Source organism: Chelmon rostratus, chromosome 9 (assembly GCF_017976325.1).
Source record: "Chelmon rostratus isolate fCheRos1 chromosome 9, fCheRos1.pri, whole genome shotgun sequence".
In the NCBI taxonomy this organism is placed as follows: domain Eukaryota; kingdom Metazoa; phylum Chordata; class Actinopteri; order Chaetodontiformes; family Chaetodontidae; genus Chelmon; species Chelmon rostratus.
Window position 1 is genome coordinate 17,573,735 of NC_055666.1, and position 27,364 is coordinate 17,601,098.

Sequence of the window (27,364 nt, forward strand, 5' to 3'; positions counted from 1 at the left end):
CAGGACAGTGTATAAAATAGCTGCACTGCTTTTGGCTCAGGTTACAATATATACACATCTTTCCTGAAGTGGTGACACAATGAAAAGTTTTGTAACAAACAGCAACAACAGAAGAAAAAAAAACACAGTGACATAAAGTGCCAAGAGGAAATCCAGTGCAGTGCACTTTACAGTGATACAATCAGAGAAAAGCTCCCTATTTTCAGTAGCAACAGAAGACTGATCAAAACCACGTAAAACATATATAAACCCAGTTACCTCGCTAAAGTTACACAAAAGACAGAATGTAAAACTGCCATCCAGTAGCATTGTGACAATATTTAAGTCACATCATTATCATACCCTTTTTTTCATGGCTTGGGAATCCAGTGCATGGTTATTCACATTAACTTTTTTTCCTCCTAATCTAGGTCCAAACCATTCGTGCAGTTCAGACACAGACGTACATCAGTTTTGGGGAGGACAGATCTCCTGCTGCAGTCTGGTGAGCTAGTCGGCAAGAAGCAAGACAGTTCTTTCTCGTTCCTGGCTGAAGTGTTGTTTCTTTGCTTCTTCGTCCCTGCGCACAGTCACAAAAAAGTGTTAAAAAAAAGTTAGACAAATGAACTGTAAATGTAAATGTCCATTTCAGTAAAAACAACTGTTTTTTTTATAAGGCAATATTTATTGAAAAAGAGTTTATGGGATGTAAATTAATGTGTTGTTTATTGTTGATAAATACTTTTCAAATAACTTATAGAGAGCCATTAGTAACAACTTGTAACCCTATTGTGAAGGATGACTTATTAGAAAACAGTTCTAAAAAGTTACTTGATGTCCACTTGTACTTGCCTTCTAACATTTTCCAAATTGAATTTTGTATGTAAAGGGAACATATATTTTTATTGACAGCAATCATTTTGTCATTGTAGTTTCATTATACAGTTATTTACTTCATGTCAAATGTTATTAGAAACTTCTATTCATTTTCATGGATTCAAGATGTGATGTTGATTATAGTGAAGCCACTTTAATCAAGATGTAAGAAGTATCTGTCTGCACCACCCCAATGCTAATAGTGTAAATACAGGTAGCTAGTCTTTTTTTAGTATCACTATTGCCAGCATAGTAGAAGTGAAACAGTTAGTCAGTTAATAGGTTAGTCCATCAACAGAAAATGAATCTGCAGCTATTAACATCATAGTCAATTAATTGCTCAAGCAAAAAAAAAAAATCCCTTATTCCTGATTGGCTGTTTTTAATTGTACTCTGTATGATAGCGAATGGAAAATATGTGAAGATTTGAAGATGTCACATAGGGGTTACAGAAAGATTGCAAAACAAACACACTTAACGATTAATTGATTAATTGTGAAAAGAATCTGTAGATTAATCAATAATGAACAGTCATTAGTTGTAGCCCTAGTGTTAACATATTAACGTCTAAACGTACAGTACCTTTTCTCTGACAGGAGCAGTGTGTTTTCCTGGCAAAGACAGTGAGGTGGATGAGTCACTCGATTCACTTTCACAGACTCATATAACCGACTCAAACGTGCACAGAGAACATCTGCTCATCTTACCACTGAAATATGTAGAGTCCAATCATAATCACAATAGATGCAATGTCCACTGTAATCCATATTATTTTGTATGTCTCCAGCGACTGAAACACACAAACATGGGTCATGCGATATCTCATATTCTGGAAAACACCTGTACAAACTTGTCAGCTCCAAAACAAATGCTCCAACTGATGGCCTATTATAATAATACTAACAATAATAATGAAATGGACAGAAATGGAAGCGAAGCACAAACTACTGTATGTGCAGCTGTATGTGTTGCTCACCATGAACCAGTCAGGACGGTCCATGTCTTTTAGGAGGTGGCAGGAGTTGGTGGTAACAGAGCTGACCCCTGCACACCACAGCAGGGAGAACAGCCAACGCTCATTAACCACCCACATGTTCACTCTAACACCCGCCTTCCTGTTGTTGCTTTCAGATACAAGCAAAGAGTTTGAGATGGATGCACTTTTGTGGGTTATAGTAGTAGGTAGTACTGAAAGACAGGAGTCTATGGAAGGCACAACAGTAATATTTGTTTATGCAGGCATATATTTGTATAAGATGAAATAAGATAAAACTTAAGTTATCCCATGTCGGGGGAAATAAATTGTTACATGCAGCAAACAATAAGAGGTAGACACAGGAAGATCAAAAGAGTCAAAAATATATTAAAGAGCAAAATCAATAGAACATATCAATCATATAAAAAGTATAGATTGAGTTTTTCTGCATGCATACATGGACAAACAAGGGTCTGCATGCCATCAAGCACTTTCTCAAAACGTGTTCCTACACTACATTTCATTCTCAGTCATTTTTTCAGTGTTGGTTTGCTCGTCTATAAAACAACACTGCTGGGTTGGGACATTATTTGAGTCTCATTCCCTGGAGGCCAAACCTGCGCCTCTATATTCAGCACCAGCGCTGTGCCTCAGCATGCTACATAGCCACTTTTAATTGACACACTACTGTGCATTGCCCCTGGCACTGCCACATAGATACAATATGGTAGTATTTTGTTTCAGATTTGTTTATTTACCTGATATCTTCCATACTCAACTTGCTGTATTTCACATTCAGGTAGTTTCCCCCTTTTTCTTTAAGCATCTCACTATCGTTGTAGACCTGGATGAAGCCTGGAGCAGTTTTCCTTACATATTCTCTTTTTACTGGAGGAAGCCAGAGGACCTATAAAAAGAAAATACAAACTTTCAACAAAATATGTTGATCATGAAATATCTCAGTAAAATCCCATCAGAAGGATTAAAATTAGACTTACCTGGCTCGGGTCAATACCAGATCTCAAGATGGTGTCGACTGTGTCCTCTGTGTCATTGTCCTTGTCAGGACTATAAAGGTCAAATATCAGCGAGATGTTGTGCAGCTTGGCGAGGTTGAGGAGCTGTAGTAAGGAGGGTATGGTCTGATTCCTGGCTGTTTCTGTCTCCTCTTGTGAGAGCTCAAATACTGAATGGAAAGGATCTGTCTGTAAAGTCAGATAATGCATCCTGTGACTACAGCATGTTAAATGACAACACGTGAATCTTTATGAGTCAGAGTGAGGACAAGCAAAGCACAGCCCTCACCTTTAGGAACCATTCGCCTGCATTCAGACTCTGTAACTCCTCCCAGGTCAGGTTGGTGCCATGGCTGAAGTCTTTGTCGGGGAACTTCTCTTTAACGTTTGTCGTTCTCAGCAAGAACCCAGGGTTATGGTCATGCATCAAGAAGGGAATTCTGTCTTTGCTAGGTTAGAAAAACAGTAAATATTAGCATCTGTGAGGCCAAAACAATCCCAATTTAAATTTGCATCAATTCATACACAAGCACGAATGAGCACTGATAGAAGAGCACCAACAAAAGTAGATTAGTCACTAGAACTGATCAGCAACCAGATAGAAACAGCTGATAATTTGCTAAACCATATTTTAGGGAGGGACAGCATTTCAAAGTGTGCATCAGGCTGCAGCAAGAGCAATGCACGGTATCCAGAGAGTTTGGAGTATGTATGAGAATATGAGTATCTTTCTTTTAGCCTCTCCAAAGCCAAAACCACAAGTGCAAAAGGGTCAAAACTGGGTTAAACCGTATGTTTCTCTGCTCAAAGAAAAAGCTCCAGGACATCCACCGTTTAGTTGGATGCAGCCAGTTTTCCCTCATCATAGCCAGGTAAAAAACACAGTATACTTTAGTGTATTAGAAATATAATTTAAGGGTAAAAAAAAAAATTACAAGTATATTAAGTATATTTTAGTAAGTTTATTTTATTTTTTGTACTTAATTTACAAATGTATATTGTATGTGTTCTACTTAAATGTATTAAAATGCTAATTCTGCAGTATTTAAAGTGGTATTTCAAAGTGCTTAAAGTGTTTATTGTGCTGTGCTTTACTGTAAGAGTATTATAAATTGTACTAAAGTGTATTTTTAAAAAGTGTTCTAAATTATGATCACCTTTATTTGTATGAAAGGGTATGTATTGCAAGTGTTATGAAACGTGTACTTATTAGTGCACTTAGTCCTTTGTAATTCATGATTAACATACTTAATTAAAGTAAAGGAGTACTATTACTAAAAAAACATGTGAATAAATATGCTCTGCTGTTATACTCAGCCACTAAAAGGTACCTACCTGAGCTGTACGTCCGTCTCAAAGGCTGTCACGCCGCACGCAATGCTCCTGTTGAAGGACATCATGGTGTTCTCCGGGGCCAGCTGAACACAGCGAGGACAGATGGGTGAGACACACTCATGTGCTAAAAACCCACAATCTACCCTGAAGCTGTGCGAACATGCACACAACCCCACACACAGTGTTAAATTGACCTTATTGGTGACCCGGGGGCAAAGCAAACTAACAAGGACAGAGCAGCGTGGCATATGGGGCCCTCAGACGAGTGGGCATTTGTTCACACCTGAGCCAGTTGTTGAGCATTTGAACACATGAAAACATACTGTAATCAGCAGACAGAATGGCACTGTAAACAGAGTATAATGTATTGTGTAACTTGCACGGAATGACAGGGGATCATGATATTTGCATGGATTGCAGCACTCAGTTTTTCTGTTTGGTTGGAATAGTTTAACATTTTGTGAAAGACTCTTATTTACTGTCATGCCCAGAGTTAGCTGAGACACTTTCATATCTGTCCAAATAAGAAGATACAGCCAGGATCCTATGCTATCTTAGCTTAGCATACAGACTGATACAAGGGGGAAATAGCTAAATAGCTATTAGCTAATAGCTAAAATGTCCCTTTAAAGGATTGTTAAACTACAGTTTTATGCCTCAACTGTGACTCTTTCCAAAGGTGTTCTAATGGCAACTATATGAAAGGTACACAATGTGCATCATCAGGGTGCTGTCAAGTCAAACAGGAAACTCACCATCGGTGCACCTCGGTGGCCAATGAGCTTCGGTTTTTCAGGCAAATGCAGCTCTATCAGACAAGGAGACCAGATGAACAGGGGACACAGGAAGATTGCCACTGATACCACTAAAAATACCGCTGTGATGAGGAACTTCGACCCTGTGAAGTCAAACAGTAAGATAAGCCTGGTTATCTATTTACACTGCTGTGTGTCAACAGATAATCTGCACAGAGTCCTCTTAGGAGTGTGAGTAAATAATCAGTATTATTTGAACTGCGAGAGAAACTTCCGTAGCGATTATCAGATTTTTGTTTCCTTTTTTCTCTTGCAGGGACTGACAAATGAACACTTCTGTACATAGTTTTATGCAACATGCATTGGTGATATTATATGTAGAAAAAGTAATGTGACTCCTGCCAATGTGTGCCCTTAAATGACGTCTGAGACTTACGCTTTCCTGGGGCCATGTGGATGCCCCTGAAGATGAAAGGGCTCAGCAGGATTAACGCCCCAGCAGCACCAAACTGCAAGAAAGGACCTGTGGCCTGCCAGGAGGTCGACGTGCAGGTCAAAAACACATGATGTACACAGACAAATGAGAACCATGTTTGTTTGTTTGTTTGTTTTTTAAAAAAGACATTTACACTCCCATACACACTTCAGCCCTGAGAATGAGACCCATACTGTACCAGGAGCGAGAGAGGAAGAGTTGGCCATTCTTGCCTCCACTGGAGACTAAAGCCTGTGACCCCTAAAGTGATGAATATCACACCTAGAACTAAAAAGATCTGAGCGGAGAAGACACAAAAACAACATTCAGCATTTACCTCAACAGATCATGCACACGTGGAAAAATGTTGGACAGTTAAATCTGTACGATACCTTGTGCAGCCAGTGTAAGTCGAGCGGTTCTCGTAAGGCAACTTGGAACAGAGCAAAGAGCTGTAATGAATAGTGTTCATGATAAATCTTTTTTTTTAAAAAACATAATCACAGTCATTATATCGGTTTCATGCTACAAGGCTAAACACTGGTCATTCTGTGTTTTTCATTTAGCTAAACATCCAATCTCATGCCAGTAATTACTCCCATATATATCATGCAGCCACTCCATCATTATGGCTAAGTTTCGGCAACACAGTATCAACACTGTAATCTCACCAGCAGCAGAACGCAGTAGCTGGTTAACACTGCAGAAATGATGATCACCACCATGAACCAGTTCACCCACCGTTTCAGCTTTGTGAAGCCTTGCCTGAGAATAGAACAATAGAGGGCAGCACAGGGTTAGCGGGATAAAGGTCAACAATAAAGAAAGGATTCTGGGCTTTTGTGTTTGATTCAATGCAGGCCGTGTGTGTGTGTGTGTGTGTGTGTGTGAATGTCTATGTGTGTGTGCGTGTGTGTGATCACTCACCAGTTAACATCATCTCGGTCATTAAAAGTAACCAGACAAATGTACATCCAGCACAGGGAGAGCAGGGAGGCCAGAGTGACAACTGAGAACCAACAGCATGCGTGCTGTAGAGAGAAGAACAGGTGGAGTACTAATCCGTTTCAGAGCTTTCAGACCATCAGGGTTCAGGTAATAGTCCAGGTCTTTTGTGTGCTGTTTGGGTTTAGGTATTATGTGTGCATGGATTCCAAATGGGATTTGATCTGGAAAGACGATGGAACAATCCCAACAATTTTTCAGCTGGTTTTGCACCCTGCACTGTGACACAAACAAGCACTCAAGCTGTTGCACCAACACACCTCCACCCTCTAAAATTATAGACCGCCACCGCCCCCCTTCCCCTTTTATAATCTTGTTCAAGAGAAGTGCATAACAAGCCTGTTCAGGCCTGTGGAGTTTACTTATTTTTCTTGGCACACATATTCAGTATTTTAATGATCACCTCATTTGGAAAGTTCTCTGTTTCTAAAATTATGTAAATAGCTTTCTCTAAATGAAGGCGTCCACGTCATTTCAAAAAATGCATTTAAAACAAGTTTAGCAAAACAGTCATTAGTAATATTTTATACTTCTGAATTCAGCGGAATGTTAATCCCTGATTATGGGTATTTGCACAGGCACTGCTGAGTGGAAGTACAAGGAACCTGAACACTGAAATAGATATAATTTGGAGCAATATACGTCAATATAGACTAGTGCTGAAGGAAATCAGAACATCTAAGACTCATTTGAACTCCCTAATAAAATGCTTACATTTGTAAACTTAAATATTCACACAAATATGGTAAAAAAAACTCACTTTTCTCTTATTGTCACTGGGTTCCTTCCAGTGGCAGCTGTAAAAGCCCCTGCTGCAAACTCTCCAGCAGCTATCGTCTTGAGGCATCACTTCTCCTCCTCAGTCACAGCGCAGAGAGGACAGATCCTGTTGCATTCTGGACACCTGATACACGCAGCGAGGAGAACGATGGAGGCGGTGGGAGCCCAGGTAACTCTTTCTCTGGGTATCAAGAAGAGGCCTGACCTCCTTCGCCTCTCTAAACCTATAGAGTGTAAAAAAGAAAAAAAAAGAAAGAATGATTGTGACAGAAAGCAAATGAGGGAGGGGGAAAAAAAGAGTTTGAGTATTAAGGCAATCCCTGCTCAGGAACCCCCTCAATAGAGCCTGTGTCCAAGGGGGTACAGCCACTGGCAGCACTTACAATGGCCAGCACCATGGGGTATTGAGAGTGGTGCACAGACTGTCCGGAGGGTGAAGTCACTATTGAGCCTTTTTCTGCACAAACAGCCTCAGTGACAGGCACATCCATGCACAGAGAGAGAGTGCAAGTGAAGAATAAACAGCTCGCATGCATCAGAGTGAGATGCATGGATGGTGACTGAGCCTTACAGGGGTGTAGATTGCAAGATGTTTTCATGGTAATTCCCAGTAACCTGGGAATGGATCGCTGCAAGATTTTACAAAGCATGTCATGGCATGCTATTGTGTGTGCCAGGTTTCAGTCCAGAATGTAAAAAAACAAAACACAAAGTCATGGGAAAAGACACGTTATTTGTCCCCAACTGAGGAGGCACATTGAGCAATAAAGGTTTCTATTGTGAAAAGGTTTGAAACAACCAACAGTTTCTTGTTGGACTTGATTTTTCCTGGAGTTTTGCCAGCAGTTGTCTCACCTGGAATGCTCAGCTCAGTTTCCTTAAGCCTTCAGGGTAAAGAGCAAGTTCAAGGTTTGGCCATAAATCATCAATAGATAGAGCAAGTCAAGTTTCAGGTGAAATCACTGCGAATTATTCTATAGCACAGAATAAAATCACACCACACCTGTCTCTTCAGTGAGTGATGCATCTCTTAAAAAGAATTAAGGGATGATCTTCTAATAAGAGCATGTTTGGACTGGTCGACAGGTCTTAATGTCACTGACATGAAACACAAGACGGCTTGTTTCACTGCATGAAGTGAGAGCTCACGCGGAAGCTCTCGGCATGTGAACAATGACTAATAACCATACTCTGTTTGAACAGCCAAACCGCCGACCTGTACAAGGTGACAAAAGAAAGTGAAACAGTGGAGTGTCGCAGTCACAATCAAAGAGCGATTAAATGCTTCACCACGGACGAGTGCTTTGCACTCTGTGTCCCCGGAGGGCATCACAGTTTACTTATTTCATTACATTTTAATCATCCATCCTCATGCAAACAGCAGCACACCTCATGCACGCTCAGAAGTACAGGAGTGCAGTTTCACACAATGACTCTAAAGAGGAAAGAAGCACAGTGGTACCTGCGTTGTTCAGCAGATTAGGACGCAAGACGGACACACCTTGCCAATTTGTTAAGCCACATTGCTTTTATCGCTTCATGCTGGTAGTGTAAACTATAATTACAGACACAAAGACATAGCGGGTGCACTATTGTAACAAAAAGTGAGGAGAGATGCAATCAGATTTCTCGTATGATTGATGCTTATCAGTGAGCATCCCACACTCCCGCTGGTGCATGCCTTCACGCAGTCACAGCAGCTCAGCCTCCTCTGAAACCTTCCTCGCTCTTGTCATCGAGGCCTGTTGCCCATTCCAGAACAAACCCTTCCTTCTTCCGCTTTGTCACCTATTGTCGAGAAAAAGACTTAACAAGTCACAAACACCTCGCGAGCTCAATTTCACCGGCTCTCCGCCCTTCAACAGCTTTTTTCCTTTTTTCTGCACTGTCAAATCAGTTTGAGCCCCCATGTACATACCTGAAATCACCTCAAGCATCTATACCACTTAACACCCACATGTCTTATCTTGCATATTATTTACTTTTTTCACCCGTCCTGTGATTTTATCTTGATTTCTGGCGCAACAGGGACAGTTGTTCGATATAACTTTGCTTTTTCTCTCCCTTTCCAGCTGCCTTTTTTGGTTTTCTGCTCATTTTCTTTTCTTGCTTTTGGCTTTGCTGCATTTACATACAAGTGGTAAAAAAACTAAATCTTGAGCACTTGAATTAAAATATATAAAAAAACTCTCTAATAACATAGTATACATAGAGAGTTATGATTGGTAGAATAGTAAATGATGATGTGAAGAGATGAGTTGAAAGACTGAGTGTGATTCCCATGTGACTAGATTAATACGAGACCCTTTAGCTGAAAACCTGTCATCTTTTAAGACAAAACATCCACGCATCCGTTAATCGTTTCATCCTCAGCATCAAAGGCGCAAAACCCGTTATGTGTTTAATTATTGTGGCTAGTGTGCACGAGCTGAGGCGCGCGAGCGAGGTGCTTATCGTTTCTTAAAACATCTATCTATCTATATATGTATCTATCTATCTATGGATGAGGCTATCTCTGCAGCATCTAACAAACCAAACCGTGCAGTGAAATCCTCTGCATGTACTCACGGAGCGGTCTTCGTGGGAACCACCATCCAGTTGGGCTCCGCGCGCCCTCTCTCGCACCCTCTTCGCTCGCGGTGACGCGGCGCACTGAATGAGAATGAGCTCTGGTTTGAATGGGTGAGGGAAGGAGGGGTGTTGCCCAAACGGAGGGGAGGAGTTCAGCTCAGGTAGGGTTCGGCGTGAAAGCTGCGTCTCGCAGGTAGAAAAGTCGCACCTGCGCACCGTCAGTAAGGAGAGGAAACGTGATCGCTTTTAACCAAGTCCGTGATAAAAAAAAAACAAAAACAAAGAAAGAACAATTCTGTTGTCCAGTAAGCTCAGTCAAAAACGTGCATGGTGTAGTCCACACCCGGTGAGTCAAACAGCTGACCACGTCCACATGAGGTTAAGACTGGAAAACTGCATGCGTATTTTCTGTTCTAATTAAATGACCACAGTGAGGTCATGAACGTATTAAAAGAGGATAAATATATATTCTGCTTCCAAGTGTGCCCGATTGAAGGCCTCAGATGTGGCTCTAGAACCCCTCGCGCCTTTGGTGTGGCGCACGCTCTCCGCTGCAGCTGGCGCGTGAGTTAATGACAGTTGGTCGCCTTAACGATCCTCTCCTCTCTCTTCCCTTTTTTTTTTCTTGAAATATGTCCTTCTGAAACAAGTCAACAGAGGTGGAAGTACAAGTACTGAACTGTACTAAGTACAATTTTGGCGTGTTTAAGATAAGATAAAATCAGATTAGATGAGACTTTATTTATCCCCAGTCGGGGAAATTTGGGCATTACAGCAGCATTGAGAGCAGTGGGAAGAAAAAAAATAGCAGCAGAGGTAGAGAACATTCGAAAAAAACAAAATTCAAAATAAAAAGTAGACTATATATATGTACATATTATACAAGTGAAATGGAATTGCCCATATAAAAGAAAAATAAAATATGTAGAAAAAAAATATAAGTAATATGCAAAAAGTGTGTATTGCCCCAGTAGCTGTGGAAAAAAAAAAACAATGTAAGATGCCTCTGATTAAAAATAACAATAAATAGTGTTACTACTATTGCACAGAAGAATAAAGTATACAAAACAGTAAATGCTATGTAATATTGCACAAAAGTATGGATATGAGTGTAATTTGTCAAACAACATCGACACAGTCTTATGTTAAGTGGTGCTGGAGTTGAATAATCTGACAGCTGATGGAATGAAGGACCTGCAGTAACAGCCTGTTACTAAAGGAGCTGCTAAGGGCCCCCACTGTGTCATGCTGGGGGTGGGAGGGGTTGTCCATGATCGATGCCGGCTAACATCCTCCTCTCACCTACATCCTCAGTGGTGTCCAGACAGCAGTCCAGGACAGAGCCAGTTCTCCTGACCAGTTTATTAAGTCTCTTTCTGTCCCTCTCAGAGCTTCCGCAGACCACTGCGTAAAAGACTGCAGATGCAACCACAGAGTCATAGGAAATGTGTTTTACATTTCCTGTTACTTCACACTCTCACTGCAGTTAGTTGATAATACAAAAGTATACTCAACAAATAAATTATCTTGTATTATTATGCATTAGAATAATACTTTATTGGACCCAGAAGCTACTCACCAGTGTATAAAGTAAGTAAAATAAGCATCCGATTGCCAGCTGCAACATTAATGTGTTATACACATGAATTGTAATCCAGTAATATAATATCCATTATACTCAAATGGACCATTCTGCATGATGAGTACTTTCACTTTTGTTACTTTTAGTATATTTTGATGCTACGATGATATGTTTGTACTTTTACTGAAGTACAATTTTGAATGCAGTACAGCTTCAACTTGTAAGTCAGTATCTTTACACTGTAGCATTGCTTATTTTACTTAAGTCAAAGATCTGCGTGCTTCTTCCACCGCTGACAGTCAACATGAAAGTCCTACATAATATAAACATAATGTATTTAATGACTACACTACAAAGCTAGAACTGGACGAGTGCTCATTGACTATTCATGATTTAAACTGCTGCTCAATTGCAATATTGTTTTAAATGTGTTTATGTATTATAGCTGTGCACTTTTCACACCTGTGAGTCAGCGGTGTTACTATGTGTGGCTCTGCAGTGTCTTTTCCCCTCTGTCTCCTGTCTGTCTCTCCCCTTTCGGCCTTTCGGGTGTGTGTTTTACTGCAGGTTGGGGCTGGAAGGTCTGGTCTGGCCTCCTCCTCTCCTGAGCACACCTGATACCAATTATTCAATCAAGACCCATCTGCTAACACAGCATAAAAGCGCTGGCCTTCCAACTAGTATTCCTTGAACTGTCTGTCCATCATTGAGGTAACACTGAGACTCCTGAACTCTACCTGGTGTTGTTGCGATTTTGCCTTCCAGCCTTCCTGACTCTTGTCTTCTCGTGCCCAGGTGCTCACCCTCGAGCTCCAGCCTGTGGCCTCTCAATCTGTTGTCATGCGTAATTTGAAACTGAACTGGCCTGTTCACTCTCAGTCGACTTTCCAGTAGTCTCGTCCACTGCACATTTTTGAACTTTCCATTAAACTGTGGACTTCTTACATTTCCCTGTGTCTGAGTCTGAGTTTCAACATTTGGGTCTGTTTACTTCAGTAGAAAACCTTAACAAACCATAAAACTAGCAGAGATTGACTTTTGTAATGTGTGGTGAGGCAGTGCAGACATCAAGTCGCCCTTTTAACTGAATTACATGCAACAGCAATGCAACTTTGAGAACAATAAATAAACAAGACTTTAATGTGATCATGCACATATCAAGTCTCTTCAAAATTATTTGCATAGTGTAACGAAATAAACTGTAACCAAATAGCTCAAAAATTTCTTTAACAGAGAACTTGAGTTGTCTCCGGTTGTCAGATGAGGTTGAGAAAAATGGTGAAATGAGAAACAAACAGATCTCAAACTAAGATAAACGGCAGATATTTGGTGTTGTGTGATCTTAATTCTGGTACACTGTAAAAAAGACTGCAGCACTTCAGCGTCAGAAGAAAAGTCATCACAAATGTGTGTTTTGACAAGTCTGGAAGAGACTTAGAAAATGTGCATTACTGCACATTTACAACAGAGCTGACAGAGCTGTGCTGTCTGCATGCATTTCACTGTCAGTATTAATGCAAGCTGAGATGAGATCAAGATCATCGGTATGACCTTTCACACTCAAAGCCCTAATGATGATGATTAATAATATTTCAATTAAAAGTGCTTAAAGAGGACAAAGGAAAAGGAAACTGAAATCATTTTGGTAGATTTTGATTCAAAGATTCTCCCTCAGGGGCTTTCCTTTGGATTTGTGAAACTACCTCCGCCTATGGAGTGACTTAACCTCCAGGAATTTGGGCTTGTGGCTCGTTCAAAGGAACGAGAAGATAAGCTAGGTGTGGTGGGGATAAGTGTGGAGAGGGAGTGAGGCTGAACTGTTGCAACTGCGGTGGCTGTTAAGTGTTGAGGCGAGAGGTGGAGGCGCAGCAGGTAAGAGTGGAGGAAACACTTTCTAACGCAGAGGACAGAAAGAAAACAGACTGAGGAGCGAGAGGACGAGCTGCAGCAAATCAGAGAAATGTTCTAGTTAGAGGAGAGAAACCAGACAATGACAGGCTTGTTCTTATAGCAGGTGGCACGTACATGTGATTTAGAAAAATTTGTGGCCTTCACCAATCTGTTGCCACAAGAGGAAAACACTAAATTGATTTAAAAATTAAAAGACCTTAATTTGATTAATTTAGAGTTTAAAATTGATACTGAACTAGAATAAAATGTATAAATTCCATGAATGAAAGAAATCAGTATTCTCTTCACCATATCATCATGATCATGGCTTGCCAGTTTACTAAGAGAGGTACTTTATTTGCACTTCTTTTGGGTCTTTTTGTTATCTTTTATTTTTTTACTCTTTGGTGAAGTTTTTTTTTTATTATTAAATCTGCCCACAGATGGAGAAGAAGAGGTCACTTTATATGGCAGCTTGAGGGATGTTTATTATAGTAATGATGAACTCTCACATATGCCCACCGACTCGTTGTACGTGACTTTCATCAGGCTGACAAGTTTGGTGAATTTGACTTCCAACACCAGCTGGAGCGAGCCTCACATAGAAAACTAAGAGAGATTTGGACAACAGTCAGACAACACAACTGTTCTTGCATGAGGCCCATTGTGTGAATTGAGGAGTCCAGGCTAAAGGCTAACTTAGGAAATATGGTGGAGTATATGTGTCACTGAATGATGGAAATAAAACCTACTGAGATTAACTGGAAGAAAGTTTCCGAAGAAAGTGATAAAGGTTTGAGTCACAGTGATTACAATATGGACATGCGTAGTACACTATGATGAAATAAGATAAGGTATACTATCAACTCCACTGAACCACTACTCAGGCAGGAGTGTGGGGATGATTGCAATTTATGTTTTTTTATGACGTACACCAGGTGAAGAAAGCGAGCAGGTGACGCAGCATGCAGAACATTTAGTTCAGACAATGTGGTGTTTCACCGTTCTCTTGCAGTCACAGAGCTGTTTACAGTCCATCCCAGGATAGTTTCCTTCCACCTCACTCTCCATTCCTCAGCACCCACAGAGGACTTCTTCTCCTCACTGAGGTGAGAAGTTTATGACCACCAGCCTCATGATCAGACGCCCTCCTTTGACGCCATAAATGCTGCATGTCTGGGCATATCTGCAGAAGACGGATCAGGCAAACAAAATGATTATTTCCAAGGTCTACTGCAAGAAAGAATCTTATCCTAATTCTTTTTGCAAGAGATTATATAGGGTGTGATGTGGGTGAGCAAAATGCAAAAGAAAGTGGTGGCTAGCACTGTTATATTTTTTTCATGTGTAGCTATTCAATTACTGGAATTTAAGTTTAATTTTGTGCACTTGCAATTACTCTGCAGCAATGGCAAAAAAAGAAAAAGAAAAAAAAGCCTATTTAAGAATATTGCAGTATTTTTGATTAATTTCTGTGTTATATATTTTACAGCAGCACAATCCATGCAGTAATCAATAATGGAAAAGCTGAGTTAATGGTAAGTGCTTTTGTTACAGTACAGATTTATATTTGTATGAGAAGGGAGATAAGGGAAATACATTTACATTCGATTCAACATTGTAGGCGCTAACTAACTCCAGGGGATGGCAGTAATGCATTACTCAGGATGCAAGCTGCCGTTAATTTTCGAAGAAGAAGAATAAGATGGTCGAGCCGCTTGTTGTTGTGGCTACTCCGTGACAGTAGGTGGCGGTAATTCACTTGCTGTCAGTCGTCGTTTAATGCAGGAAAAAGTGTTTGGTACTAGCTTTCAGACTGGCAGGTGAGTTAATTTGTTTTATCGCTCTCACTCTGCGTTTTTCTATCCACGGACTGTATAGCATCTTAATCGCTACAGTTCAAATGATGATAAAAGCGAATACTAGTTAGAAATTATCTGCGATGAAAAGAGCAAAGCGTTTCGAAGTTAGCTAGTAAGCTAGCTAACTATTAGCTGCCAGGTTGTTTGTGTAGTGCAGTGTGAACTGATCCACTGTCAGCTAAAGCACGATTCACTTCATTTTATGTCTATCATCGGGTACAAATGTGCATCAGTATATTCACACTTATATCAGGATTTGTATTATATTAGCAGGTTTACTCTGAGGGAACTGCTTTCTAGTAACGTTAGAACTTAGCAACTTGTAGAGAATATGTGATCTGAGTGTAGCTGTGGCAGTCACTGTGTTATGTTTGGTCTCCTTGCTCGTTTTTATGCTGTAACTGATATTACTTTCGCATATTGTATCCTCATGAAGATAGCTTTTACCTTTTCGTTCAAGGAACGACATGTCATAACAGTGTCCTTCTCTTTCTCTTGGTGTTTTTCAGAAACAATGGATCAGAAAATTCCTTATGATGACTATCAGCTCCCAGTAGTATTCCTGCCTTCTTATGAGAACCCACCAGCATGGATACCTACACAGGAGGTATGCTACACATTAGTAGAGCCACACTTAAACAAATACAGCTGTACTGAAATACCAGCTATTTCTGAAGCTTTCAACTGCATCTCCACAGTGGAGATTTCTCAGTTGTCATGGAGATGACACAGATGTCATCACAGGAACTAGTAGAAGAAAAACATTCAGTCACATGATAGCTAGTGCTGATGGATAAATTGTATTTTCATTGACATATTGTCATATTAGCAATATGAACATTTCACAAAAGACTGCCTGAAATCAGCTGGAGACCTGGATATATGGGCCATGCATTCACACCATTTGGCCAATCAGATAAAGCCCCAGATGGCTGCTCAATACCTTCACATTAATTGTTGTCAATCTGGTGATAGCAAGGTTAACGAGCATGGTATTCATGGCAGTTGCTTCGATAGATGCATGTTCGAAATAACTGCATACACTGTTCAGTGTTTTGGGTCTATGTTAGCAGTGTACCTGTTAACAGCAGAAAGACACAGGAACTGTACAGCTAATACAAACTCTTCAGTGTATTTATAACAAGTCATCGCAATATTGAACCACGTCAGCTGAATCGCAGAGTTTTCTCATTGATTCAGCCTAATGATGACAGGTGGTCTTATCTGGGAGTGAGATCATAACCCCTGTCACCTGAGGCGTTCCAATCTGACACCAAAGGTGACGACTATGTGCCACATCTTAAAGCTCTGCAAAAAGAAAAAAGCAAATAAGTGGACCTTGAGTTAAGGTTTTCGATTGAACTTTCACACTCAGTATATATAAATATATATAAAGATCTCTAAAGATTTGTACTTATTAAGTCAAAGTGTGTAAGAAGAGTCAATCTCACAGTCATTGGATATCACGCCTCCATTCTGGTAGTATCGTGTCATCTTTTCTTTGTCTTTGTACATGTTTAGCGAGTTCATCACCCTGACTACAACAACGAGCTCACACAGTTTCTACCTCGTACCATCGTGTTGAAGAAACCCCCAGGAGCACAGCTGGGCTTCAACATCCGTGGGGGCAAGGCATCACAGCTGGGAATCTTTATATCCAAGGTTTGTGTGTGTGTGTGTGTGTGTGTGTGTGTGTGTGTGTGTGGCTTTTACTGGCATCGACTGGCATCTATACTTGTTTTGCTGCTGACTAATTGTTTGCTTTTCACAAATTTCCACCTTGATGATGATTTCTAATTTCTGTCTTTCTCTCTCTGTGTGTGTGTGTGTGTGTGTGTGTGTGTGTGTGTGTGTGTGGCAGGTGGTCCCAGACTCAGATGCCCACAGAGCGGGGTTACAGGAGGGAGACCAGGTTCTGTCTGTGAATGAGGTTGATTTCCAAGACATAGAGCACTCAAGAGTAAGTCAGAGCTGTATTAACAATACATTATCATACGGTATCCATCGTTGTAGTGACATATTAGTGACACTGAGAAAGGAATGCTAAACATGCTTCAAGATGTTTCCATTCACATTACCTGGTTGGTTGATAACATTTTGCACTGCATACCTACGATAATGGACTCCAGGAAGACTGGTGACCCTTTATGGAAGCTAACGGGCGTACACATAAAGGATAACAAATAACGATATGAAACAACTTCACATATGCAACATTGGTTGTTCTGTCACCTTCACTGTAGTTGGAGCACGTTGAAAGTGCCCCTTTAACAGATACGTGTCATCACTTTCACTCCAGAACATGGAGAAAACTGAATGGATGGTATTGACACAGCTTTTAAACACAGAGCTAGTGTGTATTTAGGAAGGTTGAACATTCTTGCCATACCTTCAGCTGGTCAGAGCCAGCTGTTCTGTCAGCCTTCAATGTGAAACCCCACAAAACTGCATAAGACTGGAGCATTTATTGATGAAGACAACATTATTTTGGCCGCATCATATTGTGTAAGTAAATTGTTACAACTTAAGGGCGCAGTTAAGGACTCAATGGAGACATAAAGATGGCCATGCAATCAAAATATCAAATCCCCTCATTGAAATAAAAGACTAGATTTGTCATAATGTGTGGTGTCTAAGATGGTTGTTTACATCAGTAATGTTTGCAGACATCTCTGTAAAACGGACCTTATTTTACACCGTGTTAATTTCACATTAGAATATTTTAATTCCCATTGAAAATGTAAATGTATCTTAAACTAACAGGGTCAAAACATTACTGAATAGGCATTTGATCTAATGTTAAAGAGGTAAGATGTGTACAGGTGTGTGTTTGCTAAATTATTTTTTTTTCTAAGTAGTGGCTCAGTGCTCCCTCCATATGTATCTGTATTTTGGATTTTGACACTGTCACACAAATTGTAGTATCATTATACAAACAATGTTAAATATTAAAAGTGTCCACCCTGCAGTATACAAATAGATGAGTCTTTGTCCGCGCTACAGGCCTTATCTCCCTGTGAAAGGGCAAATATCACATACAGATAATGCCTCAATAAAGATAAGCCCAAAGTTGCATTGTGATCAACATTTTGCCCCGACAGTTCTTATTGGTGAGAGCCTTTTTATTGTATTATATTAAGCTCATTTCTTCTTCCTCTTTAGGCTGTAGAGATTTTGAAGACTGCGCGAGAAATACTAATGAGGGTTCGCTTCTTTCCTTACAGTAAGTCTTGCTTTCTTCATACCCAATCTTGATACTGTTACCTGTCACCAATGAACCTGTTTACCTGTGGAATGTTCCAAATGTGTTTCTGGATCAGTCCACAACTTTCCCAGTCTTTTGTTGCTGATTGATATTTACAAAAATCAATGAAGTTGAGGTAAAAATATATTTGGTCTGTTTGTCGGCATTAAGTGGTACACCGCGTCATTGTGTCTGTACTAGTTTTCCACCAATGTAGTTGGCATTTTCACACTTGGCGCCCACGATGTGTAAACAGCAAATTTACTCACATCCATCTGTGCACCCATGGTCGTGTTAGTTTAAAATGTGGGGTTGTCAGGGGCATTGTTGGCGCATTGCTGTTAGCAGAAAGCAATTGCACCGTTGACCAACGAAAACGTCAACGGCGCAGTATTTTCCTGCTATCTTAAAGGACGCCTTATTCAGGAAGTAAGATGTCCCATTCCTGCATCACCTCGCTCGGGAGCTTTGGTAGAGTCCAGTAGCCTGTAGATGATCTGCTCGCATGCTTTCACTTCATGCACGAGTAGATCCATTTCCTCAGCAGAAATCTGTTTGCTCCAACATGCCCAATCAGCCAGTTAAATAGCAATGCGCCAGGTGCTGGCACACCTGGCTTTTAAAGGGAATGGCAGATGACACACTGATCGGTTTAATTCATGTTACACCCAAAACAAGCCTATGATTAATTTAGAGACTGAATACAAGCCCTTTGTGTCTGACTGTGCGACCTGACTGTCCAACCTGACTATGTGATGCTTAACCAGCAAAAGTGGAGTTGGATACACCCTAAATGACACCGTGCACGTAGATCATGCACTATAGCCTGTTTAGATGGGGGTGTTAGTCTTTGTATTGCTTTCAGTAGAGTTTATGTCAAGAAGGATTAGCAACTTATCACTTTCTGTTTTATTTGTTTTACAAGGCATTGCAACTTATGTCAGAATTTTTGATTCACTATAGTTTGTCTAAAACAGATAAATTCACATACAGTAAATTAGGTTTTTGACTTATAAATTTATTGTACTTCTATACGTAATATGCATATATACTTAGAAATGCATGTAGCCATTTGTTTTTCTTTAGTGATCATAATTTAAAATATTGGCCTGACTTATTGATGCAACAAACATTTAACAGCATCAGGGAACATAAATAGTTTAGATTTAGTTGTTGTCTAGTGTTATTATTAAGATTAGATAAAGTACAACTTCATTCATTCCAGAGGAAGCTTTTGTCCTGATGGCAGATTCCAGTTTGTTTTGAATTTGTAACATGTGCCTTTTATCATCCCCCCTGTCTGTTAATAGCACAGTATATCTTATATACCCTTTTAAAATGACAGTAAAAAAATGTTCATGTGAGGGAAGATCACATAAAAGAACATTTCTCTTATTGAGGAGGCAAACCTCAAGATTTTGAAGCCTGCATGTTACAGTACCCTCACACTGCAGGTGATAGCTATCTCACTGCAGGTGTTCAGCAACAAAGAAAATAATGTCTCTGGAGCCACTGAATTAGATCATTCTGATTGGCGATTATATCAGGACATCCCTGTTAGTATTTTAATGCTGTTCCATCTATGTTCCTTTGTCAGACTACCAAAGGCAGAAGGAGAGGACTGTACATTAGGTGGCAGCAAAGAGAGACATGTGGGCAGACGCGTCCCTGCGCGTCATCACCCTCCTCCCACAGGACTCTGGCCTCCATTCTGTCTCAGCTTCACGATGACTGCTGTATGACTAACACACTCATTCAAAGTGCTCCATGTAAGGACAATATATACTGTGTTATATACTCGGTTTCCTCTCTCACCCAGATACAGATAATCTCCTGTGATGTGTGATTTCTGCTCCATCAGGATGTATTCACAGGAAGTGAAGGAGGCAGAAGCTTAGCAGACATTTTACATTATAAATTATGGAACTGATTTATATTTTCTAGTCATGCATAACAATTATAGAGCCTGCATAATTGAATGAAGCATTGCATTTATTCCCTTTTCCTTGAGACCTAATTGGATGATTCTGCTGTAGTCTTAGAAATATATTTTAATCTAGCACAGAGCAGCACTTGCACTACACTACACATTTGCCTTGATGACACTGATACAAAGTAAATATATATATACACACTCACTCTAATGTAATCTGATGCATCAGCCTGGCAATAAATCTAGCTGTCCTGAAAATGCTTTAAAAATTTTGACAGATAACTTACCAACTTATTTTCCTGGGTCTAGCGACTGCATTTTACAGTTCTCGTGTTTATTTGAATGTTGAATGTCCATTTGTATGATGAGGGAAGACTAAATATCAAAAATACAACAGCACCACAGCACTCTTAAATTACGGTTGAATCAACATCGCTCCTAATCAGTTATAACACAAACTGAACATTAGCATGAAGGCAGGATTTATTGCAGGGCTGTTGTATTAGACGGCATTAGTTTGAGCTAGTGTTCCTAATAAACTGGCAGCCAAGCGTATAGACGTGATTAAAAAAATGTACATATAACTTGAATTTCAATGCACTGACACCTGGTACAAAGATACATCGTTAAGAACAGGACTTAGGCAGACCGATCTGTTTTTAACATGTTTAACGCATTTTTTGTGTTGGAGATCTTAAGTTGTGTAAATATATTTAATAGACTGCTATTGTGGACTCAGCATTACTTTATAAATGTCCAGTAGGGCTGAAAAATGTATGAAAATATTATCAGAAATGCAATATCCAAATGGCAGGTGCAGCAGTGTTTTGATAAAGGTAAAGTTGCCGTTATAATTGAAGCACTGTGGCGCTGCAGAGATGCCGCGGCCTACAAATCTTATTCTCCACATGTAAGCGAAAATGCTTGTTTGGTACAGACTCCAGAAAAAAATCACAACATTTTTAGGTTTTTCAGTGAAAATGAAATGCAAAAATGATCATTCCCGCTAAAATCATGACTGATCTCAATCACATCTGTCAAATGTTAGTTTTGTTCATGTTTCATACACGAGTTTGACAGAAAGTGCAAATGATCTTGTAGTTATTTCATGCATAAACTGCAGTGCCAAAGTGTTGATAAGTATCATTTCCAACATGCTATTAAAGTGCATAACAGCACATTGTGCCCCAGATCTTAGTATAATGGTGAAGCCTGTGATTTTTTTTTGTTTTTTTAATCTTTGTGCAGCGGTGAATCCGATGTTAGCAGGATTTCATTCCATCGGCAAACTTTATCTGGTGCTTTGATCATTTGAGCCTCTCCGGCTCTAGATGTGCCAATCAGCAGACACAAGCTTTGGCCATAAAGCAGATCCTCTGATAAGAGAACATTTATAGAACACACTGCTGGATGTTACTGCTAGTTTACAGTCGGTTCATGTCTTTTAAACATTTGTGGAGACCCATGTGAATACCAACCTGTTACATCTCAACACTGTCTTAATGTTTTGTACACTCATGATTTTCATTAAAAGAATAACTGTTGGTTCTCCATCTGGTGGCATTTTTCAGAAAAGTTTAAAGTTTTGTAGCCTTAGTTACCTTTTGTCTTTGCTCTTGAAGAGGCTGAACTAGAACTGGAAATGGACCGGTTTGCTCTGGTACAAGTTGCCAAACTTGAACTTCCACTTTGTTGGTTGATTTTTCTTGAATGGCTTGCCATCCAAAGAGGAATGTGGTCAATGACGGCGATTACCAAAGCAAGTCAACCATGTGAGGTTTATTTAAAAACAAAACAAAAACAGTCAAGACCCTGTAATATTCCTAATATCGGATACCTTCAGAAGAAAAACCTAGCAAGGCCTGCAAGACTTCTTTCCAGGGTCTCCATCATGACTTCATCTGTGCTTAAAGCAACTTCAAATAAATAAATAAAATAAGAGATATGCTTTATGGTCATTCCAATCCTTCAACTGACAAAATGCAAACTTGCTTTGTACATTTTACATGTTAATTCAACCCAACCAGATTTTCATTCTCAGACATCAACCGATCCCCTCCTCGAGTGCCAATGCAAGTCTCGGGTCTGTATAACTTGAAACGAGGATTAGATCTCATAAACTCTGATTGCAGTAAATAAATAAATACAATGAACCTTCGAACAGTCTTCATGTATCACAAATTAAAGACAAACACTGCAGTTGCTCACTAATCACGACTAAATAAAATTGACTAATGGTTAACAATAAAAAGCAGTAACACATTTAAAAAAACAGCATCAGCAGCAAATGTAGTGATAGTGTTGTGATTTTTTTTTTTTTTTTGCATGAAGCTAGAAATAAATGCATTTCTCAAGGTCAACACCCAGAGCTGCTGCACAAACCTGTCACCATGTTCATCTATTAACATGAAACCTGCGTTTCTAACATTGTTACTGGCCGCATTAATGTGACTTAATAAAACGTGACTGTTTTAAGTGTGTCCAGCTCAGGCTCAGATCATTTTGACTGGACAGCAAAGAAAAAAGGCTGAGCTGAGCCGTCAGAGGAGCCGCTGTAAGTGGAGTGCTGTAACTGTGACACATTCAAACCCCAACACCTGTAAGGCTGCACATTATTAAAAAGAAAACACTGGAGAAATGTTTAGCTTAGTTCAACGCGAGGCGAACGGCAACTTGATCGGTGCTCGGTTCTGTCTGTTAGACAGCTGTAAACACTTCATGCTCTTGCTCATCCCGTAAGGCACACCGACGTGGAAGAACTGGAGAAATCACAGAGTTGGAGGTCTCAAGTCTTATTGAATTGGCAAATACATGTGGTCCATCCCCCTAAATCTCTCCCCCGTGGCCGGCCTTCCTCCCGCCACTTCGGTGCGATTTAACTGCTGTCCTCGCTGTCCTGAACATCGTCCTTGGAGCTCTCGTCCACGTTTTCCAGCGAGTCCGCTCTCTGTATGGACAGCTCGGCGGGGTCCATCGTGGGCAGGGTGCTCTGCTCTGGGTACAACCAGGGCTTGTGATCGGGAGAGTTCTGCTGTTTCCACCCTGAGTAGTTCTGTCCCGCCTTGTGCACGCTCTTCATCACCTGGAGGGAGTGGGCCGAGACACGATGTGTTATCGGAGGGCGGCGGTCTGACAATGAGGGCCATGCCACACCTTCACTCTCAGTCAAAGCTGAACACAAAGCTGGTTGCAAAGCACTGTGTGACAGATTGCGTGGCAAGCAGTTGCACAAGTCTATTTACAGCTCTGACAACCATTAACACGTTAGCAAGGTTAAACAAAACAACGTCAGAATGTTTCATGTGCCGCCAGTTTTCTGGTCTACAGACATTTTAGTAGTGAGCTGAGTATCTTGAGGTTCTGGACTGTTGGTTAAAAACAACTGAGGACATCGCCCTGGTCTTAGGATATTGTGGTGGACGTTTGCATGGTTTTCTGACACTTGACAAAACAGTTTTGAGAGAATTGGTGCATTAATCGACATTAAAAACTTCACTGCAGTCACTCAGATTTAAGCAAGGATGCACTCCTGCTGCAGGAATCTAACAGCTATTTTACCAAAACCTGCTCAAACTGCTGTTACTGCTGTGTGCTTTGTTCACTGCTGTTCTTTTAGTATTTGAACCTTTTAAGTCAAGGTTTTTTTGAGTCTACTGATTTAACATTGTTTCCAATTACTCTTATAAAAATGATTAAAAGTGCTCCACAACTAAGGATCATTTTCATTCTCATGTTGAACGTCCTCTGCTCACAGTATGTGATATTGCTTCATAATGGTTCAGTCTTAGAAACCACTGTTAGCTGGCTAAAGAGGGTCGACGTCTCTGTTTAGGCACTTTCTCACACTCACACTGATACACTTCGGTCTAAATAGATGCAATCTGCGGGCGACATGAAACCCGGGGAACAAGTTCTACCGGGGGAGAGAGAGAGAAAACAGCTCGAGCTGAGATGCTCTTTGTCAGCAATCTTACCACGACAGGCCCTTAAAATGAGTTTCTATGGTTACCCATTGTCCTTTAAGACACATGAAACCCTCACTCCCTTACGCACACACACACACACACACACACACCTATTGCACACTTTTTAATCAGCTCATGGACACACACACCCACACTGTCAGACAAGCTGATGCACGGTTCATTTTAAAGCTAATCGCTTTCAGTGCTGCTGTTGACGAGAAGAGTTTGCGGTACTTTACATACCCTTGGAGCGAGAACTTGCGAGGCTTTGTTTACCACAACCTTCGGTAGAGAACCTGGAGTAAAGAGATAAAAGTTAAAAAAATTAAAAACAGCTCTAAAAATGTTCAGCAGCAGTTCTCAATTTGAAATTTGAAAAGAGCAATGCTCTTACCTTTGGGGTCAGCTTGTGAAAGGTATATGAATATACAGCTATTCGGTCCCGTGGACTTGATATAATAGCCAGTGAGGATGGAAACGGCCCTCACAAGGCTGCTGCGAGGAGGGTATTTCTGTAATTGAATCAGTTTGCAGAATGATGAGGAAAACTAACCGGTTTTAACTAAAAAACACCTCAAGACATGCTATGCAGTTTGGATATGTGACAATTACTTGAGACAAATGTTGATATAAAACAGCATTTAAACAATGCATTCTAATGAATTCACAATAGGTGCCAGAGAGCTGCAGAAATTTGAAGACAGTGGTCACTATGTGTCTGGGAGTGTGTGGAGGAGGCGGCGGCGGCGTACCGGGTGTTTGACCGAGAAGTTAACGATAATGTACTCATCATCCATCACCTGCCACGAACGCAGAGTCACCACATCTCTGTTCTTGATCGGCTTTGGACAAATCCCTGCAGAGGGGGAAAAAAAGAAAGAAAAAGAAGACATAAAGATCTGGTTATGTTGCACAACACTTCCTTCATGACTTGAGTTTTTCACTGCCACAACCTGAGCCTCGACAAGTGCCACATTGTTATGACTGTAAATACGCTGGCGGAACAAGAGCCTGCTCAGTCCTCGTCCCCGAGGGCTTCAGCTGCCTACAAAAAGTGGCCACTGAATTAGAAACGGCAGGTAAAAAAATGACAGCGACATGATGCACTGCGGACGGAGAGAAAGATGAATCTGAGCTGTAAATATAGACAAAAGAGTCGATGGGAAAATAATGGCTACATTGTTTATATTTGACAACATCGTTAACATAAAACATTTAGTTTTAGTCGTTATTGCGCCAAGAACTTGGTCAATTTCTTCAAAACACATAAAAATTGGCCTTGATTTTGATGATCCACTGTGTTGAAACTGTACTGGTCTCCCATACAGATGTGCTAGAATAGAAAATCTGAATCACTGTCTAAATATGCACTTTCTCCTTCAGTGTTTGTATTTCTAATGTGTGACAGGTGAGACTGAGTCAGGACTGCCGAGCAGGTGTCTGCCGGGTGACACACAAACACACACGGTAAGACTGAAGAAGTAAAGCAGTCCTCACATGAGTAGTAGCCCACATCAGCATTGGCAGAGAGCCGGGCAATGTCAAAGCTCTCGTACATGGCGGGGTCCCACTCCTTCCGGTACTGGCCGTCATGAAGGACGTCGTACATGGTGGCGGCCGACACGTCTTTGATCGTCATTTTACACTGAAAGCACATCCGCGAAGTGTTAGAAAAAAAAAAATAGAGCCAAGAGCTTCACATCAGACCAGAGTGACACCCTCACAGAGTCGCTGTTAAAGAGGAAGGGTTAGACTCACCTTGATCTTGTGGATTTTAGGAGCGTTATTTGCCTTCTTTGCGGGAACTTCGACCCACACCTGCATGTTGTGATTGTCATACTTGTTCAGCCAGTTGTCCGTAGACAAACACTGCTTTTTGAAGTCAGCAAACACCGCCTCGTCGGGTAAAATACTCGAATTAAGAGACATTTTTGTTAAATAAAGAAATAAAAATCTTTGTCAGATGAAGTCCGGCACGTGCAGCAGCCTGCTCAGTCCACTGCGTGTTTGGCTGAAGAGGTTCAAGACTGCTGCGCTCGTGTGTCGACTCGAATATAAGCGAGCTGATCACCAATCAGGTCGAGCGGGATTTTTGCCATTCCTTCAATCCCCTCTCCCTCTGACGTCACGGCACTTCCTGAATACAGGTGTGCTGCGTCAGGTGCGCGAAGTCTGCCCCGCCCTCGCAGACAGGCCAACCCGCGTGCAGAAGTATTGACTCTGACGGTATCGTCCTGCTTCCACAGGTCGAAACTGATGCGACAGAGAGAGCTCTGCGCTGCTTTTATTGTCTGAAAGTGTGAAAGATACAAACAAGGTGACACGTGGTGGGCTGGAGGCTGTGGGCCGCTCGGGCGGAGTGGGTGGGTGCGAATTGCTCAGTGTTGATGAGTATCAGAGCATCATCACGACTATAAAAATGTTAGACAATAAAAGTACCATGAGTGAAATATGAGTAATTTAAGTCTGAATTTATCCTCTCTACTGGATCTACAGGTCGTTTTTTGTTTTTTTTTTTTTTTTTAACAAATGTTCAATAATGAGTTCTAATGAAATTACTCTTTAGTGGGTTGTGTAGATATGTGGCTGTTTAAATGAACAACTCATAGTAATCTAGCCTACATCATCCAAAAAAAAGATAAATCAATAAGTAAAATAGGTTATTATGCTATATATTTTACAGCTGATCCAAGACAACTTTTTCTTTTCCAGCCATGTGAAGGAAACACACAGTCACATTCAAGCACTGTGGGAGATCTGGGTTTTGAAGACAATCACGGTAGAGCCTGCTGGTATAAATGGAAAGTTTTTGAATCACATGCTTTCAATAGCTTTTGGCCTAAAATGCACATCAACCAAGTAGCAGTCCTGAAATTTGTCTAGTGCAATCTCATGTTCACTTAGCCACACCTTTCTGTTGTAACATTTCATGCCTGCGATGTGTTGCCTAATGAGTAGTTTCAGTCTACTTTGGCACCATGACTGGTTTCTCTCTCTCAATCCAGGCGCTGATTATGGACTGAACTGATGTACAGAACATGGGTTTGTTGACCAGTCACATTTGAAATGAGAGAATTATGAAAAGGCCACGAGAAGCACATCATTAAGAAAGAGCTTACC

At 40.7% G+C, this 27,364-nt stretch overlaps 3 protein-coding genes across 4 annotated transcripts; 1 reads left to right on the forward strand and 2 right to left on the reverse strand.

The window, feature by feature from the left end:
- Positions 1 to 10: 10 nt before the first annotated feature.
- gdpd2 (glycerophosphodiester phosphodiesterase domain containing 2) lies at positions 11 to 9,849 on the reverse strand. 2 transcript variants are annotated; one of them, XM_041944353.1, is made up of 16 exons: positions 9,766 to 9,849; positions 7,178 to 7,421; positions 6,340 to 6,443; positions 6,084 to 6,177; positions 5,805 to 5,864; positions 5,612 to 5,710; positions 5,374 to 5,467; positions 4,938 to 4,990; positions 4,183 to 4,265; positions 3,137 to 3,296; positions 2,830 to 3,036; positions 2,590 to 2,738; positions 1,832 to 1,979; positions 1,563 to 1,645; positions 1,438 to 1,466; positions 11 to 559 (listed from the first exon to the last, which is right to left on the reverse strand). In XM_041944353.1, the coding sequence occupies exons 2-16, from the start codon at positions 7,262 to 7,264 to the stop codon at positions 402 to 404; spliced, it is 1,608 nt and encodes a 535-aa protein (XP_041800287.1). In that variant the 5' UTR covers positions 7,265 to 7,421; positions 9,766 to 9,849; the 3' UTR covers positions 11 to 401. The 2 variants fall into 2 exon arrangements, with proteins under 2 accessions (XP_041800287.1, XP_041800286.1); XM_041944352.1 differs by having other exon boundaries at positions 4,938 to 5,080.
- Positions 9,850 to 14,991: 5,142 nt separating this feature from the next.
- On the forward strand, positions 14,992 to 21,823 carry pdzd11 (PDZ domain containing 11). Its single transcript, XM_041944239.1, has 6 exons — positions 14,992 to 15,063; positions 15,612 to 15,709; positions 16,624 to 16,764; positions 16,964 to 17,062; positions 18,265 to 18,325; positions 19,944 to 21,823. The coding sequence occupies exons 2-6, from the start codon at positions 15,617 to 15,619 to the stop codon at positions 19,976 to 19,978; spliced, it is 429 nt and encodes a 142-aa protein (XP_041800173.1). The 5' UTR covers positions 14,992 to 15,063; positions 15,612 to 15,616; the 3' UTR covers positions 19,979 to 21,823.
- Positions 21,824 to 22,038: 215 nt separating this feature from the next.
- Positions 22,039 to 26,295, reverse strand: stard14 (START domain containing 14). The gene is made up of 6 exons (XM_041944238.1): positions 26,003 to 26,295; positions 25,742 to 25,889; positions 24,997 to 25,100; positions 24,639 to 24,756; positions 24,488 to 24,540; positions 22,039 to 23,361 (listed from the first exon to the last, which is right to left on the reverse strand). Exons 1-6 carry the CDS (start codon positions 26,171 to 26,173, stop codon positions 23,155 to 23,157), a joined length of 801 nt encoding a protein of 266 aa, XP_041800172.1. The 5' UTR covers positions 26,174 to 26,295; the 3' UTR covers positions 22,039 to 23,154.
- Between the last annotated feature and the right edge of the window lie 1,069 nt (positions 26,296 to 27,364).

Excerpts from the sequence above, each read along its gene's own strand:
- stard14 (XM_041944238.1), bottom strand. The coding sequence starts at position 26,173 with ATGTCTCTTAATTCGAGTATTTTACCCGACGAGGCGGTGTTTGCTGAC. Across the intron at positions 25,101-25,741 it reads TGATGTGGGCTACTACTCAT|GGATTTGTCCAAAGCCGATC; the intron begins GTGAGGACTGCT and ends CCCCCTCTGCAG. Across the intron at positions 24,541-24,638 it reads TTCACAAGCTGACCCCAAAG|GTTCTCTACCGAAGGTTGTG; the intron begins GTAAGAGCATTG and ends TCTTTACTCCAG.
- pdzd11 (XM_041944239.1), top strand. The coding sequence starts at position 15,617 with ATGGATCAGAAAATTCCTTATGATGACTATCAGCTCCCAGTAGTATTC. Across the intron at positions 16,765-16,963 it reads TGGGAATCTTTATATCCAAG|GTGGTCCCAGACTCAGATGC; the intron begins GTTTGTGTGTGT and ends TGTGTGTGGCAG. Across the intron at positions 18,326-19,943 it reads GGTTCGCTTCTTTCCTTACA|ACTACCAAAGGCAGAAGGAG; the intron begins GTAAGTCTTGCT and ends TTCCTTTGTCAG.
- gdpd2 (XM_041944352.1), bottom strand. The coding sequence starts at position 7,264 with ATGCCTCAAGACGATAGCTGCTGGAGAGTTTGCAGCAGGGGCTTTTAC. Across the intron at positions 1,646-1,831 it reads ACCGTCCTGACTGGTTCATG|TCGCTGGAGACATACAAAAT; the intron begins GTGAGCAACACA and ends TGTGTGTTTCAG. Across the intron at positions 1,467-1,562 it reads GGACTCTACATATTTCAGTG|GAAAACACACTGCTCCTGTC; the intron begins GTAAGATGAGCA and ends TGTCTTTGCCAG.